Below are 19,319 nucleotides of genomic sequence, written 5' to 3'. Positions count from 1 at the left end.
AAGTTCTAAACCTCTGCACCTCAGCTTGTGACTTTATTTGGAAATATGATCATTTCAGATGCAATTAGTTAAGATAATGTCATACTGGAGTAGGATGGGCACTGAAGTCATTGACTGGCTGCCTTGTAAAAAAAGTAAAATTTGGGGGGACTCAGACGTGTCCTCAGAGAGAATACTGTGTGATGACACACAAGGAGAAGACAGCTAAATACAAGAAAAGAGGCATGAACAAATCTGTCCCTCACCGCCCTCAGGAGGAGCCAATTCTGCTAACCCCTTCCTCTGAAACTTCTATCCCCCCAAACTGCAAGACAATACATTTCTGTTGTTTAGATCACCTAGTGTATGGTACTTTGTTATGACAACCCTAGCTGATGAAAATGTACACGCATTTTCTTATTTGATCCTCACAGAGTCCTGTAAGAAGGGAAGGTCATTTGTTATGTAAGATCTGTTTACGTCTATGGCTGCGATGTAAAAATCACAAGGCTTTTTTAAAGCTCACTTCTGTCATTTATTTTTAAAGTACTAAGTTCTGGGAGTCGTGTGGTTCACTGTGTTCTCTCTATAAATAACAGGGCTTGCTCTGCTTTTCAGCAGTCGCTGGACTTCAGCATGATTATGTCTCGTTTGCTGAACTATGTGGCCGTTTTGTTTTTCTGTGTCTCCAGAGCCAGCTCCCTAGATACCTTTATTGCAGCTGTTTATGAGCACGCAGTCATATTCCCTAATGTCACCCTCATTCCAGTGTCTCCTGAAGAGGCCTTAGCAGCAATGAACCGGAATTTGGATCTTCTGGAGGGAGCAGCGATATCAGCATCAAAGCAGGTACCATTTCTCAAGTGTGCTTCTGGCTCCTATGTAGAGAAAGGGTGGCGTCCTAGTAGATAGAATCGCTGTCAGGTCAATTACACTTTATAATGACATATGTCTCAGGGTAGCCAATCAAAGTCCTCCCTGCTCCTAGTTTTAGGACAAGGACACTATTACATGCTTCCCTAACAGTGAGAGCAACATTTAGAAAACACAACTTGATTATTATTAAGTGACAACAAATCTTAGAGGAACTTGCTGTGAATTCAATTATTTTGTTGATTTTGTTGCTCTTTTTTGTTACAGGTGAAGGGTTGGAGGATAAATGGGTCAGGAATCAGTAGCTATTCTTAGAGTACTGGTGTACTTTTGTGCTCTTAAGAGTTTGTAGGTTATTATGTTAGTTTGTAACACCAAAACAAACTTAAGTTGCAAATTACTTACCAGTGTGAATTATACACTTCATACTAATTACAAAAGTACATACGTTAGTGCTTAGTAAGTTCTTGAATTGAATGAAGGGTTAAGCTTGCATGTGTGGTTTGAATGAATGTGGTTGAAATAGGCTATGTGCAGAGCAGGTAAAGGCAAGGGATATATAAAGTCTGATGAGAGTCATGAATGTATACATATAGCATGTATTTATCAACATACATCCTTGTACATACAAAGATTTAAAAGATTATTAAGAATTCTGAGGTTCTTTTTCACCTTTAGTTCAACTGCTTCCTTAAAGGCCACACACACAGCAGCTTCCAGGGTGACTCTTCAACTAGAGCTGCCCAGGTGAGCTCAGGTTGGACCTCTAGGCCTGGCACCCTTCAGATAACCATGTCAGAGCTCCTTTCTGAGAAATGGGGATTGCATTCGTAGGGTATGAGGTGGGGAAGGCTGGAGCGGAAGAGTGAGTGATAAGTCCATCCTGACCTACTCAGGCAAGATAACTGGCCAAAAGTCAGGGAGGGGGTTTATTCAGGGAAGAGTTAGGTTTACAGTTAACAACTGCAGCAAGTGGCAAGCCTGTGAGTAGCCTGGAAAAATATTAACAGCTATGAAATGATGAAAAAGTGACATAGAAATGATAACTGTGGGGTTAGAAAATGAAAGTGGTTGGGCAAAGAAAATAAATTATAAATATACAGAAAACAGAAGAATAAGATGGGGGAAAAAAAAAGGAAATTTTGTTTCTCAGCTACTCAGGTCCTCTTGCAGGCCCCCTCTTTGATTGTTCGCTTATTTGAAGAATATATTGATTCTGCTTCATTTGTAACAGGGTGCGCATATCATTGTAACCCCAGAAGATGGCATTTACGGTTTTAACTTCACTAGGGAAACTATCTACCCATACTTGGAGGATATCCCAGGCCCTCAAGTGAACTGGATCCCTTGTAATAATCCTGATAGGTAAAGAAATGTATTATGGAGAATTTAACCATGAACATAAACTTTATCTGAGAAAACTTTGTAGATCATTGTATAAGCTTCACTATCAGCTCTAAGTTTCAGGATAGTTTTATAATTTTTCATCTCCTACATATATGTGTATTAGGAAAGTGAATATGAAGTCAGTGCTATAAGATGACATCAGAATCGAATTCCAATGTGAATTTCCACTGAGGAAATGAATCTGGAGAGATGATAATGTAACTTACTTAGGGTCACAGGGTGTTTGGTTAGAGGAAGAACCATATCCAAACTCTACTCTTCTGACTCCTTACCAGTGAGCAGGAAATTGCTTTCCTGTGTAGGTCTGTACTTTTAAAACAGTGTGAGAAAATAGTGAAACAGAGTCACATGTCAGCTTAATATTAAAATTTTCCCTTTCTCATCAATAAGATAGTTGGATGACATGAATGTATATGAAATTCTTAGAGCTTAAGATGAGGACCTAGGAAGTAGATAGAGAAGAATTGTGTCAGTGGTTATTTTCTTTTTTTAAATTTATATGGCTGTGCTTCAGCTTAGTTGCTGCATGCAGGATCAGGTTCCCTGACCAGGGATTGAACCTGGGCCCCTTGCATTGGGAACCCAGAGTCTTAACCAGTGGACCACCAGGGAAGTCCCATATAAGTGGTTTAAATCAAATCTAGAATAAGAAATATGAAGTCTGATAAAAGTACACTATTACTTATAATATAAGGAAAACATGAACTATACATTTAAGAGAATCATGTCAGTTGACTCACATTTCCAAATGCACTATTGCTAAAATTGTAGGAATTCCTTTTTTGGAAAAGCTCTCAAAACCACACAAACTAACACTAACTAACTATGTATGTGTCTGTACATAGGGACACCTTGAGTTTTTACCAAGTTCGATATTATTTACCTTAATATTAACAAAGTATTATAATTTCATTTCATCACATCATAATTATTTCTTATTTAACCATGTCCTATGCTCAAGGTTCAGTTCTAAATAACAAGCCTTCTGTTCTCACTTCCATTAGGAATTGCCTTTCTTTCTTTCTGAATGACCTTTCCCTAGAACCAAATTTCCTAGGGCCTTCTGAGAATTCCCATGAGGGTGTTGCATTTGTTCCATTTCAAGAAGTTTGGTAGTCTTTCTTTTTTTCCATCAACCAATGACATCTCTGTCCTTGCTTTTACTTAACACAGTTTTTGAATACCTATTATGTCCAAGCACAGTTCTGGACAGTAGAGTGAACAAAAAGAACTAAAAATCTTTGTCCTTTGGAGCTTATATTCAAGTGTGAAAACAGCCAATTGAAATTTTTAAAAAAAGATATTTGTTTAGTTATCTATCACCTGTCAACCTATCTACAGTATGGGGTAGAAATAAATATTATAGGAAAAAAAATAAAACAGGAAACGTGAATATGGTGGAAAGAATGAAGTTTAAATTTTTATGTCCACAGAGGGTTTCGTGGTGGTATCTAAGCAAGACTTAAAGGAAGAGGGAGGAAGTCATATGGGTATCTGAAAAAAGAACCTTCCAGGCCAAGGGAATTCTAAATACCAAGGTTCCACAGTCAGAGTGTATGTCTGGCATATTAGGAACAGCAACAAAATTAGTGTGGTTGAAATGATGTGAAGAAGTGGGAGAAAAGTAGGAGATGGAGGCAGAAAGGGAGACAGATAGGAGGGCCCTGGTAGTATAAGGGTTCATGGGCCATACTAATGACTTTGGTACTTAGGTGAAAAAGTAGCCATTGGTGAGTTTTGAGCAGAGAAGTGACATGCTCTGACTTCAGTTTTATAAGGATCATTCCTGTGTCCTCATGGAGACAAGATTCCAGAAAGATCAGTAAAAATGCAGGAGATAGTTTAAAAGCTATGATGGTAACCTAGGCAAAGAGATGATGGTGTTTGGATGAAGATGGTAGAAGTTTGAAGAGGATTTTGAAGTGCACCAGCCCTGATTTACCCTGTATCTGCCACCCTGTGCTCGTGGACAGCCCTGCATAGAATGCCCTTTGCTCAGATGCCCACATATCTAGCATGGTGTTTCCTGTAGTGGTGCATGCCTGTGCATGCATCTTAAGTCGCTTCAGTCGTATTCGACTCTGTGTGACTCTATGTAGTCTGCCAAGTTCCTCTGTCCTTGGGATTCTCCAGGCAAGAATACTGGAATAGGTTACCATGTCCTCCTCCAGGGAATCTTCCCAACCCAGGGATCAAACCCATGTCTTCTCCGGCTCCCACATTGCAGGCAGAATCTTTGCCACTGAGCCACTAGGGAAGCCTCCGTGTAGTGGTAGGACCCAACAAATATTTGCTGACTATTTCATGTGCATTTCTTAAAAGTTAGTAAAAGTTGTCTTCCATAACTGACAGTTTTTATTATCTTTTGAGATTGAATGCTTTATCTTAGGAAATACACTTTAATTCTTCCATTTCACCTCCTTTTTCTGTTCTTAGTAGACCTAGGACAGAGCTCTGCGTTTATTAAGGGCTCAGAAAATATTATGGATTAAGTGAGACGCAGATTCAGGATAACATATAAGCAAAATGCATTTTTAAACTCCAAATCAAAACTTATGGTCTAACAAAGAATTTTGGAGCCTTTCTAGGTATAGCAAAGAGTTTGAACAATTAGTTTAGATGGAAATAGATTAGAACATATGGTACCCTTTCAAAATTAATATATACAAGAGGAAAATATGCAATTAGGGCTGTTTTAGAAATCCAGAACAGTAGGCTTCTATGTCATGTGCCTATTCTTAGAGAATTTGAAAAGATTAGAGAATTTGAAAACTTAGAGAATTTGAAAAGACTTGAAATTTGAAAAGATTTGAAACATAAGTATGTTTCAAATGGTTTAATATCTTATATTTATATCTGTGCAGTTCAGATATTAATTTAAGCAAGTGAAGGGAAATATTATTAAATGGTCATTTTATATAGATGCATTAAAATAATAATTTTTTAAAGATGTTTCCTATCCTAGTTGTTTTTTTCAAGGATATATTTTGTGGGTCATTGCTATGGTTTTGATTATATTGCCAGCAGATGGCACCAAATTTTCATTCTTCCAACAGTTATAACAGCCTTCTCAGATATTCTTCAATTACCTTCTATTAGCCATTTATTATTTCAGTGTTATGCCAATAAAGAATAAATATGGCTATGTGTTATATATTCTGAGGTCTTACTGTTCAAAAATGTGTTTTAATTGCTTTACTGGGACAACTACTGGTAACATGATAAGGAATAAAGAAATCAAGCATTAACAAATATTTCAGTATTTCTGTTTTTCCATATACAGGCTGGCACTGCTCTAGTCCAACCCTTATTGCTTCTAAATTGAACTATCATAACAGCTTCCTAATGATTCCCCACATTTATACTCTCATATTCTAGTACATTCTATGTTCCGATGCCCTGTTAATCTTGAAGAAAATTCATATCATGTGACTTCTGTTCTCAAAACATTTAATGGTACCTCTTTGTCTATTACATTTGGAAAAGATTTCTTAACCTCAAGTGCAGAGCTCTTCTCCTATGACCCAAAATACATCTCTAAAATTCCCTTTTTTCCCCTAAAGATGCTATTGCTCCAGAGAGAGTAGCTAGTTTCCTGAACAAGATTTCCCTTTTCTACTGCCAAGGCTTTTTTACCACTTAAAAAAAAAATGAGGTAAAACACACATTACATAAAATTTACCATCTTAGCCACCCTTAAATATAGTCAGTGGTATTAAGTACATACACGTTGTTGTGCAGCCATCATGTCCTCCTTCTCCAGAACTCTTTTCATCAAGCAAAACTCAAACTCAATACCCATTAAACAGGAACTCCTCTTGTGCAGCACATACACTAAAACTGGAACAAGACAGAGAAGATTAGCATTGCCTCCCGTGCAAGGATGGCATGAAAAACCCTGAAGCATTCCATCTTTTGGGAAGTGAAAAGGGGGACTTTATAACCAATACCACAGAAATACAAGAGATCGTAAGAAACTACTATGAACAATTATACACAACAAATTGGACAACTTGGAAGAAATGGATGAAGTCCTAGAATTAGGTAGAAAGATGGGATTCCTGGTTCCATCTTCCCATAATCATCTTACTTCCAAGATGTTGTTCTTTCATTCAGAATACTTTTTAATGCTATTTTTCTTTCAGGCATGGGTTCAGCATACAGGAGATATGGGTCTTTGTCCCCTAATATCTATAAGATGTGATGTACATTATGAAGTGAAAGTCACTCAGTCGTGTCCAACTCTTTGCGACGCTATGGACTGTAGTCCACCAGGTTCCTCTGTCCATAGAATTCTCCTGGCAAGAATACTGGAGTGGATAGCCATTCACTTCTCCAGGGATCTTCCCAACCCAGGGATCAAACCCAGCTCCCGTGCATTGCAGGTGGATTCTTTACCAGTTGTGTAACCAGGGAAGCCTAAGATGATCATATAAATAAATATATTAATTATAGATGATGATACATGCCATGAAAAAAATACATAGATGAGAATCTCATCATAGAATAGTTTTTTACAACCAAATTGCCACAAACATGTACTTCCTTTGAAGTTTCTTGTCTTAATTTTTCCCTTCTACTTGTGCTATTTAGAATTTATTTTTGTGTCTACATATATATTCAAGAAACTGTCATTCTGAATTTTATTAAAAGTTAAGCTTTATTTTTTTTTCCTCTTCCAATGAATATATAACAGATTTGGCCATACTCCAGTGCAACAAAGACTCAGCTGTCTGGCCAAGGACAACTCCATCTACATTGTGGCAAATATCGGGGACAAGAAGTCATGCAATGCCAGTGACCCTCAGTGTCCCCCTGAAGGTCGTTACCAATACAATACTGATGTGGTGTTTGATTCTAAGGGAAAACTGGTGGCCCACTACCATAAGGTAGAATTTATTTGCAAATAATTCAATTACTGAATGCTTAACAGAATAAAGTGAACAAGAAGGGAAAGAATCATTATTGCTGATAATAAGCTCATTTTAAAAACAGTATAAACAAAGCATAGAAAGTAATGATTATTTGTGGTAAGGTCCTAGAAAAAGGATATTTCCTGTACATTTAGGAAGACAGGAGTGTGTCATTAGAAGTGTGTGGGAGTCAGTAGGAGTGACCTGCCTTGAAATAAAATGTTGCCTTTTGGACTTTGTCCTTTTTTTTTTTTTAATGATGGATGGCCATTTTCCTTTTTTAAAAAAATATTTATGTATTTATTTTTGACTGCACTGGGTCTTCATTGCTGCATGTGGGTTTTTTTCTAGTGATGGTGAGCGGAGGTTACTCCTTGTTGCAGTGTGCAGGCTTCTCATTGCAGTGGCTTCTGCTGCAGAGCACGGGCTCTAGAGCACTGTCTCTGTAGCTGTGGTGCATGGGTTTGGTTGCCCTGCAGCCAAGCGGAATCTTCCTGGACCAGGGATTGAACCAGCAGAGATGCCCTGCCTTTTGTACTTTTAATGACATGAACTGGCAAAAGATAAAGCTAGAATGAAAAACTTACCAGACAGTCTTGTTTTCAAAGAGAAAAGGAACAAACGAAGTTCTTTGTCTGCAGAAAATTGTTCAGCGCTCTTGGCAAACAGAAGCTACCATTTCACTTCTATGTCTTGTATAATAATACTCAAGAAGGTGTTAATAGATAATGATTTCCTTATACATATCTATCGAATGTGGAACCTGAGACAAAGGTTCCTGTCAGCATAGTCATCTCTGATTCTCTAACGTTCTTTCCCTATGGAGACAGTGGTCGTAGATGAGGTTGGCACAGTTTAATAAATGTGAGCTTGAACTGTTTTAGATGCTGTGACATCGGGGCCAACTTCTTTAAAGAGATTTCTTCTGTTTATTACAGCAAAACCTTTACTTCGCTGAATCACAATTCAATACACCCAAGGAAGCCGAGGTCGTGACTTTCAACACCACCTTTGGAAAGTTTGGCATTTTCACGTGCTATGATATTCTCTTCCACGATCCTGCTGTGACTCTGGTGAGAGATTCCTGTGTGGACACCATACTCTTCCCAACAGCTTGGATCAATGTTTTGCCACATTTGACAGCTATTGCATTCCACTCAGCTTGGGCTATGGGCATGAGGGTCAACTTCCTAGCAGCCAATCTACATTACCCCTTGAGGAAAATGGCAGGTAATGTGTAGTGTTTAAGATTTTGATGTAATCAAAAAGGAAAAGAATATTTTTTTCTAGCTAACATGAACTCCTTTACAAAATTTCTCCAACTGTTAATATTTGCATATCTAGCTGGTGACATGCTGTACAATCAATCTCAACCCAAATTGTTTCATAAACTGGTTTAGTTTTACTCAACTTGAATATACACTCTTTTTCTTTTTTTCAAAATTCACCACTTCTTACATGAAATTCTCTTCTTGGCTTCTTCGTGTCATACTTTACTGGATTTCACCTCATCTGTCTGACTTTATCAGCATATTTTACTGAAATGAATGAAACATACAGCTTAGAAGAAGTAAAATGTTCATATGAGTTTAGAATAACTATAACACCCATGCAACTCCTTTTTGTTTTACTGTTTTAAATGCCATTTCCAACTTTTCATTTCCAGGGAGTGGCATCTATGCACCTGATTCTCCACGAGCATTTCATTATGATATGAAGACAGAGGAGGGAAAACTCCTCCTTGCACAACTGGACTGCCACCCACACCCCACACGGGTAGTGAATTGGACTTCCTATGCCAATGGTGTAGAAGCCCACTCAATGGGAAACTAGGAATTTACAGGCATCATCTTTTTTGATGAATTCACCTTCTTGGAGCTCAAAGGAATTGGAGGAAATTACCGTTTGTCAGAAAGATCTCTGCTGTCATCTAAGTTACAAGATGTCTGAGAAAAGATTAGATGAAGTTTATGCCCTGGGGGCATTTGATGGACTACATATTTTCAAAAGGAGCTATTACTTACAGGTAATGATTGTTTTGGTGGCAGGGGAATTACTGGATAAAACACAGGACACCCAGTTAAATATGAATTTCAAGAAAACAATGGATTACTTTTATTATGAGTATGTCCTACTTTGGTGTTTATGTGTATACTAAAAAAACTGGCTGTTCACTTGAAATTCCCCTTTAGTTTGGCATCCTAAATTTTTATTTGCTAAAACTTTCGATCTTAGATGTCAGTCCAATGCTTGCTCATTTTGGCAAACATTTCTTGAATGCCAAACACATACCAGATATATATTCAGCACTAATGAGATGAAGATAAGTAAGTATGGACCCTCCTCTTGAGGAATTTAGTAGCAGAGAAAGACAGATGACCATAGTTTCAGTACAGGTTGGCATGTGATTGAACAAAGAAGGCACATTTTGCTGTAAAAATACTAAAGACCTACATTTAGTCTAATTTGGAGATCCAGGAAAGTTTCTGAAGACATGATGCTTGAGTTTATGCTATTTTATCCAGGTGAAAAAAAGTGGGAGGGAATTCAAGATAGGGTGAAGAGCCTGAGCAAGGGGGTGGATGTGTCAAAAAGCAGGGTTTACAGAAATGAGCAAACAGTTGAGTCACTAAAGTGTTAGCATGTGAAGCAAGGATGGATGGAAGATGAGCATAGAGCCAGGATCACACTCTGCAGGACCTTACCTGTCATTCCTAAGATGTGGACTTTGTTCTATCAGTGATGGTTTCTGCCAGAAGGTGTTCAGCAAAGGAATGATGCTGTCACAACTGTTTGTGAGTAAATCGTTTTGGTTGCACTGTGGATCATGAAACGTAGGGCAAAATGACTAGTTGTATTATTAAAATAGTCCTATTAGGGCTTCAACCAAGATTATGTTCATATGAATAAAATCAGGATATGGAGTCAAGAAATATTTAGAAAACTAATCTTAGTAACTGATTTGAGGTGGAACAGGAAAACAGAATGAAGGGTCTAGAATGTACCATGTTTCTGGTAAGAGTGGCTGGATGAATGGGATGCTTTGACAGATCAGGATCCGAGAGGAGGAGCAAATTGGATGGTAGTGGGAGAGATGGTAAATTCAGCTTTGGATGTGTGGGCTTTTCATTACTTTGGGGACATTCAGTTGTATCCAATAGGCTGTTGAATGTAATATGACACTTAAGGGAGATATTAGATTTAGAAATACAGTTTTGAGAATCAGCAGTAAAAATGATTAACCCACAAGAAAGAGTGAATTGCAAAAGCTGACTAATAGTAAAGAATAGTGAGCTAAAGGTGGAATCTTTTGAAGTTCCTGTGTTTGGGCAGTAAGTAAACAGAAGAATAGGAACCTGCAATTATGATTGAGAAATAAAGGAGCCTTTAAAGAGAACTCTTATGAAAGGTAAGGTAAGTAGAGACTCTCAGAAGGTGGAAACTGTGAAGTGTATTTGTGCAATAGGTTTACCATTATTGCATGAATAATATATAATTTTGTTGGAATCTCCTAGGCTCGGAATGATAGAGTGAAAGACTGATATACAGTGGGTTGAAAAATGAGAGGGAAGTGAGGATATTGAAAGAGTGAGTGAATATTTCTTCTTCAAAAAGCTTATCTGATTCAGGAAGAAAGGAAACAAGATAGGAGCTAGACAGAGACTCATGGAAATGCTTTTTCTGTTTTTCCAGTAGATGAAAGAAACTTGATTATCTTTATAGGCCTAAGAGAAAGAGCAACAAAAAAGGAAAGGACGAAAATGTGAGAGGAATCAATATTCCTTCTCAGTGCTCTGAGGTACTAGAAGAAAGGGGGGAAAATGCTATCAAGAACACATGTAGAAAAAGTCCAATGATTGGAAGTTAGTTTAAAAAGTTATGTTGTAGAAGAGCATCTATTGCCACGTGAATATTATCATATATTATGTGGCATATTGACATATATTCCATTATATATGTGGTACATATGTACAGTATTTTATTGCCATATTACTTTTTAAAATAAAAAAAATTGTGGTATATTATTTTTTATTATTTGTGATCTATCTTTAAGTTTAAAGAAATGATTATAAAACAAGATAGCATCAAGATTACAAAACAAGATAGAATCCTTTCGATTCTTCCTCTCTTTCCTTTCTTCCCTCTCAGTCTTATCTGCCTCTCTGCCTGCCTCAGAGTCTTGACTCCACTTGAGTGGATCAGAGACAGGTCTCTTCTTAGGGTTGGAAGGTTGCTTAGTGCTGCCAAGTAAAACCAAGAAGCTCTCTGTTATTATTGCTGGACAGCAATCCTTCAGCTAAGCCACTGATGCCAGACAGGTTTTTAAATTTAAAATTCTAAATTTAGAAAATTTCTTCATGTGTATGATGACATTTTTTTTTTTACTAAAACTGACTGAAAACTCTGAGCATGTGGTTGATACCTGCAAACTTTAAGCCTCATGTGGGGACAGTCTAGCTGGGCTTTTTACTGTAAGAATCCCTGAGGTAAGTATCTTTAGAGACTTCCTTTGGGGATGATTCAGTTTCCCATATTTCAAAATTCTTCCAATTCCCTTACTAAATAAGTTTGCTTAATTTAGCAAATAAAAATACAGGGTGCCCCAGTAAATTCAAAATTCAGATAAGCAACAGATTTGAAAAAAATATGTCCAGGTAATATTTGGGAAATATTTATACTAAAACTGGTTTTAGTATTTTTAGTTTACCTAAACTTCAGATTTAACTAGGATTCCTGTCCTGTAATTTATTAGGAAACCCTATTCCTGAAGGAAAAACACCGTTTTAACAGAATGTAGAGAGTCAATAGCTGACTCATTGTAAAAGTCCCTGAAGCTGGAAAAGGTTGAGCGCAGGAGAAGAAGGTGTCAGAAGATGAGATGGCTAGATGGCATCACCAATGCAACGGACCTGAACTTGGGCAAACTTCGGGAGATGCTGCAGGACAGAGAGGCCTGGCATGCTGCAGCCCATGGGGTCACAAAGAGTTGGAAATGTACTGGGTGACTGAGCAACAAGAGAGTCAAGTTGGGGAACTGCAAGGTAGAAAGGCATGGAGTCACTATTCAGCATGACTCGTTCAAAAACTCCCCTTACTAAGTCTTTCAGAGTCTCCATCTAAACATTGTCTGCTTTACCCTCTCTGGAAATACAGGTTCCCTCTTTTACTGGAACTGGGGAAGGGTAGTTGCCCATCCATGTCTGGGAACTCAGCATTGAGGCACCCTTAACAACTTCCTACCAGCTTTCCTTTCATTAAGCACCCCAACTTTCTCTCAGTTACTGAGGTACCTAGTGCTCCCAGGGATGGAATCTTTTGAGTATTCTGCAGTGTGAAAGCAAAAATGAAAGTCACTCAGTCATGTCCAACTCCTTGTGACATCATGGGTTGTAGCCCACCAGGCTCCTCTGTCCATGGAATTATCCAGGCAAGAGTACTGGAGTGGATAACTATTCCCTTCTCCAAGGCATTTTCCTGACCCAGGGATCCAACCTGGGACTCTTGCACTCCAGGAGTACACTCCAGTCTCCTGCACTGCAGGCAGACTCTTTACCATCTGAGCCACCAGGAAGCCCATTCTGTAATGTAGACAGGTTGATCCTAGGCTTTCCCCATGCTAATTCAGGAGACTCTGTTTCGATACCTGGGTTGGGAAGATCCCCTGGAGAAGGGTATGGCAACCCACTCCAGTATTCTTGCCTGGGAAATCCCATGCACAGAAGAGCCTGGCAGGCTACAGTCCATGGGATTGCAGAAGAGTTGGACACAACTTAGCAACAAACCTTCCAAATATTCCTTTGTATGTATGCACCACATCTCTTTAATCCAATAGTCTGTTGATAGGCATGTGGGTTGCTTCCTCAGTTACCAATTTTGTGTCAACACCCAAACTTCTAAACTTTTGCTATAGTCTATCCTCCTCCTGTTCTCCTAATCTTGTGGGCTCAGATCTTCCACAATAATAATAATAATAATAATAATGTTTGTTTTAGTAGGATTGCAAGGGAACAAAATAGAAGCATGTATTCATTGTACCTTTATGTGAAAGTTATTTGTATCCCATCTTGACACACTTGCTCAAAAACATTTACTCTCCAACTTCAAATGTGGAAGGAGGAAGACCAGTTAAGGGCCATTGCTTTAGTCAGGCAATAAATGAAGGTGGCTTGGAGTAAAATTTTGAAGATGCAGTATAGATGGAGATAAGTGAAGAAGGTTCTTCCTTTTGGGGGCTTTGCATCCACATGGTGAGATGATTCGTACACTTAGATTTACATGCAGATAGCTTTGTCATATAGTGTAGCATAGTGTAACTAAGTAGGATAACGAAAGCGCTTTCGGCGCTTGCTCGGGTGTAGGGTATGTGACTCTTCCAGTTCACGAATTGTCTCTAGATCAACTCTAGGGTTCTCTACAACTTTAAAGTTCCTTCATTGTTAGAAATAGGTGATAAGATAGAAATTTAACTAGTGTCTAAACTTTTTAAAAATAATTGAACACTCTTCAATTAAAAGCATGGCTAACTTGGAAACAATAAGGTGTAATTGTTCATGGCTATAGATCAAGGACCTATTATTTCTTCATGTGGTTTAATCTTTTTACAGTGAATCACAGAAATAGATGTAAGAGATGCAGGTTTGATCCCTGGGTTAGGAAGATCCCCTGAAGAGGGCACAGCAACCCATTCCAGTATTCTTGCCTGGAAAATCCCGTGGGCAGAGGAGCCTGGTGGGCTTATGGTCCATAGGGTCACAAAGAGTTGGACACAACTGAAATGACTTGTCATGTACACAGAAAGCACTAGGGCCTGAAGTCCTTTTTTTTTTTTTTTGCTAATTGCAGTAGTATTCAGCAACAGATTAGTCTAATGAGGAAGCAATATTATAACAAACATTATAAACAGAAGGACATAGACATTTTTTTCTAGATCAAGAGAGTGTTTCAATTGGCTTTCCTAAGACTTAACTGTTTTTAAACTTACTGTTCTCTTATTTTGTTCCTAGGTTTGTACTCTGCTAAAATGTAAAACAACAGACTTACACACTTGTGGTGACTCAGTTGAGACTGCTTTCACCAGGTTTGAAATGTTCTCCCTCAGTGGCACGTTCGGAACCCAGTATGTCTTCCCTGAGGTGCTGCTGAGTGAAATTCGGCTTGCACCTGGAGAATTTCAGGTACAAATCTTTGCTTAATATTGATAAATCATTTTATGTAAGAAGAAGCATCTTTTGAGTAGAAAACCTGCCCAAGTGCTTGCAAATATCATGAAAATCTTCATTTGGAGACAGTAAAATTGGCCTTAGGGCTAATCAAAGACATGGAGCTCATGGAATCTCTTGTCTAAAAATCCTTTAGAGCAGCAGTCCCTAATCTTTTTGCCACCAGGGACTGGTTTCATGGAAAACAATTTTTCCACGGACCATTGGGGTAGTAGGGAGAATGGTTTGGGGATGCTACTGAACAACAACAAAAAAGCACATGACACTTACTGTGCACTTTATTTCTTTTATTATTACATCGTTTCTACCTCAGATCATCAGGCATTAGATCCTGCAGGTTGGGGACCCCTATCTTAGAGAATAACGAGTGTAAAGAAATATATCTTACTGTGGGGACTTCAGGAGTAGGCTGGACTGTTTAAGGTCTGTCAAGTAGAAAGAAGACTAGAGAAGAGTTGCAGGACCAGTCCTACCAGAGGAAGCCTCTTTGTTTAGGGGAGGGATGGCCTAGGACAGTTGAAAAGAATTCTTTTCGTGGTGTGGTTGAAGGCCCTGGGTGACCATCCAGAAAAGGGAAGAAAGAAAAGCTGAAGAATTGGATAGCAGCTGAACTGGCAAGAAGCAACCCTTTTAAAAAGAATACGCCAGAAATAATTTCTTCCTGCACAAGTGTTCTGTTCAGACACATTCTCCCACTGACTTTACCTGCAGGTGTCACTCTTCCTCCCCTTTCTTGGTCCAAACAGTTACTGTGGGGAGTTGAGGACAGCGGGCAGATAGGCTGTGATGAGTGAGCATGAGGGATGATAGAAGCTCAGCTCAACCCCAGCTTGGTCAAGCCCTCCTGACCCTTTGGAGGAGTCTTTCTTGCCTGAGAGAACAAGAGTTCTCTCATATAGTCTCAAATCCATTGTTTTGTGTTTACTAACTCATGGGATGCCTTCTCAGATGAGTAAATTATAAGATGCAGAATACAGACATTTCAGTAAGTGCCAATTCTATAGCTCCAATTTTTCTCTGTACCTTTTCAAGTATTTCAGATGGAGCAGAATATGGCCATTATTTTCATTGTTTCTTCATCCAGTTTTACTGAATTTTAAGAGTGTGTTGTGAGGTTGTACAACTGAAAGTCATTCTCAGTCAGCTTCCCTGTCTTAATTAGGTATCAAGTGATGGACGCTTGTTCAGCCTGAAGCCAACATCTGGACCTCTTCTGTCAGTGACTCTCTTTGGAAGGTTATATGAGAAGGATAGTGCACCAAATGCTTTATCAGACCTCACGACATAAGCGCTAAGGATAATGTTCACAGTTATAATACCTATTGTGTACTCATTAGATTGGTAGAATATTTACACTTTCTATCTTCACTTTGGATAATTTAAAAATTAATGAATGTGAAAAGAAGAATGCATCTGGTATTTTGATAATAGTGCTCATGATCATTCATATCAATGAATTACTAATACATTCTTTTCTCTTGCTAGACAAACACACACACACACACACACACACACACACACACACACACACACACACCAGACAATATAAAGTAGATAAAGTGACAAAATTTTGAAAGAGAACAACAGTTATACCCATCTGTTGGGTATTTTTTTTTTATAGTGAGAATTAAATAAGTTACTACAGTTAAAGTGCTTAGACAAGTTCCCAGCTCATGGTAAGTGTTGTATATGTGTTAACTTTTACAATGACATGGGACTGTCACAGGAAAACCAATTGTGATGTATATATTGCTAAAATCCTATCATCCCTGATTGTTTAAAGTGCATATATTTTCTAATGGTTCAGCCACCCTGTATATTTTGATTAGAAAGTCAACAAACTCAAAAGCCGATTGGGTGTGGCTTGATAGCTAGCACTAATGTATCCCAGAGGGCAGCTGAGCTTGCATCTAGAAATCTACTTGAGAGCCTGAAGGTTTTTTTATGTGCTTTTCAGTGGTGATTGACTGCCTGTGTAGAGCTTTGCCTGTCTTGTCAACCTGTAAGCAAGTTAATAGGGTGACTATAAAGTAGACGTTTATCAAATCTGGCTTCTTAATGGCCTGTGAGCTAAGAAAAGTTTTTAGGTTTATGAAGATTTGAAAAAGAGAATTAAAAGAAGACTAATATTTTGTGACACATGAAAATCATTTGAAATTCAAGTTTCAGTCTCCATACCTAAAATGATATTGAAGAAAGCCATGTTCATTTGTTCAGTACTATTGATGGTGGTTTTCATGCTGCAGTTGTGGAATTGAGTAGTTGTGATGGAGACTGTATAGACTACATGGCCAAAGAAGCTGAAAATATTTACTACGTTTACAGAAAAACATTGCCTTCTCCTGCTCTAAAGTATTAAAGAACAATGCATCTTAGTATTGAAAACCTTTACTACAAATAAATGGGCAAATTATCCTTGAGTGTCTTTCTTATCATTCTTTGACCCAAAGAGGAATAAAATATTTTAATTTGCTTTCTGTTATATTAACATCACAAAAAGATTACATTGATTAACTTATGACCAAATATGTCTAATAAGCTAATACCCCAAACAAGTGAATATAATTTTATAAACATGATTAATATTTAATCATTATAAGATACCACATCATAGTCTTTTGTTGCATTTGGTATTTACTGACATATCTGAAATAACATTTTTTATTTTATTTTTAATTAAATTTTAATGAAAGTATAATTGCTTTACAATGTTGTGTTAGTTTCTAGTTTTTAGTTTTTAAATTTTCCTGGAGATCATTTAAGAACTGCTCATATTAATATACTGTCTATTTTTTCCTGCGGCAAATTTGCTACATTGTCTTAGAATGATTTTTAAAAACAATTAAACATGCAGCAGTGAATTTACTCTAAAAAATGGCATTTACTACATTCATACCCAGCTCTGGTTATTTTCACTCTGGATTTCTTTAATGCATATAGATTTTTTAATAATAGTTTTGATGTGCTCTTTAACTGTAATTTTTATTTCTTTTGCTTAAAGTATTTGTGATGCTCACTTGATACAAACAGCTCAAGCCAAAGACAGAAGCATGGAAAAGTAAATAAGGTCTAACGTGAAACAATGCTGAATGGGAAGGAGGAAAGAAAAAAGCAGCAGAGGAAAACCATGAGGATTCTCCATAATATAATAAAAATATGGCACTTCCTTTAAAAATTAAAAATAAAGGCTCTTCAAATGGATGATAATGCAAAAAACACGTGTTCATTCATACATTTGCATGTGCACACATACAGATATACCCCAATGACTATACACAGAGGCCCTAGCACTTATGAAGGGGCACCAAGTTGGACACGGGTGCAGATTAAAATGTGAGTCAGTGTTGTTTGTACTTCTAGAAAGTGTTTATGAGAGAAAGGTTTGTTTGGGTGTGGGGATCTCAAACAGGAAATACTATGCGTCTCTTCAAAAGCCAACAATCAAAAATGCCATCCTACGGGAAAATGAGCCTAGTTGCACAGTTCTGAGTTCTGCTCTACAGCCTCATGCCCCTTCAGCCTCCAGGCACGGCAGGAGCACTTGGCCGCTGTACTGCTCTTTCTAGTCATAGTTCAGGACTTGGTAAATTTCAACAGCCAGGGTTAAAGACTTTGTGAGCTTTCCTAACTGTGGACTGTGGTTTTGGCTCAACCTTAGAAAACTTAGATTTCCTACAGTCAAATATTTCCTGGGCATGGATGCTGGAGAAAGCAAGAGCTCCCTGATCTGGTTCATACCCCATGGGGACATGAATGGTGTAAGGGTCAATGGGACTTCGTGTCTGGTGGTGTGGTGATAACAGTTGACCTGGACTGATGGGATTCTTCATGCAGGTTTGAGACAGGATGCTTGGTGAATAGAACGCAGACGCCAGGACCAGGATCTGGGCCAGTTAAGCAGCTGGCTATAGCTCTGGAATGTGAAGGTCATGAAGACACATTCTAACCACCATAGAACACTGACTGGAGGGACCAATGGACTGTCACTCTCTTCATCCAACTCTTTGTCTTTTTCTTTATTCCTTACTAAGTGCATCTTTGTGATGATGGGAGAGCTGCTTCAATGGCTTATTTAATAGACACTTAATGAAGCCAGTGAAGTTGGGAGAGAGTGACTAGTGTGGGCTTAAGGTAGGGACATTTTCTCCATCTCAATTCATTCCTTTTATTTTTTTCATAAAAAATCCCCCAAACTGTCAAAATGTTGCCGTAGTATTTTCTTTCTTCCTTTACTAAAAGTAGTCACTTTCAAGTTGGTGGAGAAGATACTGAAGGGAAAAAGTTCCTTAGATCTAGGAATATATCTGTATAAAAATTAAAAGAAATAAAAACATAAATAAAACAGAACTTCTAGATTCCAAGAGTAGTCAGTCCTTGGAGAGGGTTCAAAATACCTGTGGTCTGCTCACTGTGATAAGGATATTCCCACGTTGTCTTGATCTCTGGCCTCCCCCAAAATTCAAAGCTGTAAAAAGGAAAAAATAAACAAATGCAAAATAAAAATGCCCCAGCAGGAATGCATGGCCCCTCACCCTTATTTTCTGGAGCCAGGGAATATCCCATCCCTCACACTCTCAAAGGATAGTCACTATATTCCAGCCCTTAACAGCTCTTTCAGAGAAGGTACTGGCAACCCACTCCAGTACTCTTGCCTGGAAAATCCCATGGACAGAGGAGCCTGGTAGGCTGCAGTCCATGGGGTGGTTGCTAAGAGTCGGACATGACTGAGAGACTTCACTTTCACTTTTCACTTTCATGCATTGGAGAAGGAACTGGTAACCCACTCCAGTCTTTTGCCTGGAGAATCCCAGGGATGGGGGAGCCTGGTGGGCTACTGTCTACGGGGTCGCACAGAGTCAGACATGAATGACGCGACTTAGCAGCAGCAACAGCTCTTTAGCATCCATTGCATTGGGACATCCATGTG

The 19,319-nt window shown here is 38.4% G+C and overlaps 1 protein-coding gene and 1 pseudogene across 1 annotated transcript; both read left to right on the top strand.

Moving 5' to 3' along the window:
• The first annotated feature begins 615 nt into the window (after positions 1-615).
• Positions 616-17,608, top strand: LOC145520392 (pantetheinase-like). Its single transcript, XM_081526693.1, is given in 8 exon segments — positions 616-828; positions 2,087-2,217; positions 6,956-7,148; positions 8,111-8,402; positions 8,839-9,070; positions 9,072-9,198; positions 14,177-14,347; positions 15,555-17,608. Coding segments are annotated over 8 exon segments (1,485 nt in total). The 3' UTR covers positions 15,681-17,608.
• LOC145522087 (U6 spliceosomal RNA) lies at positions 6,080-6,177 on the top strand (annotated as a pseudogene).
• Positions 17,609-19,319: the final 1,711 nt, after the last annotated feature.

Source organism: Giraffa tippelskirchi, chromosome 9, assembly GCF_054371585.1.
Source record: "Giraffa tippelskirchi isolate mGirTip1 chromosome 9, T2T-mGirTip1v1.2.pri, whole genome shotgun sequence".
Classification (NCBI taxonomy): domain Eukaryota; kingdom Metazoa; phylum Chordata; class Mammalia; order Artiodactyla; family Giraffidae; genus Giraffa; species Giraffa tippelskirchi.
Note: the sequence above shows the minus strand (reverse complement) of the source record. Positions and strands in the feature narration are given on the sequence as shown.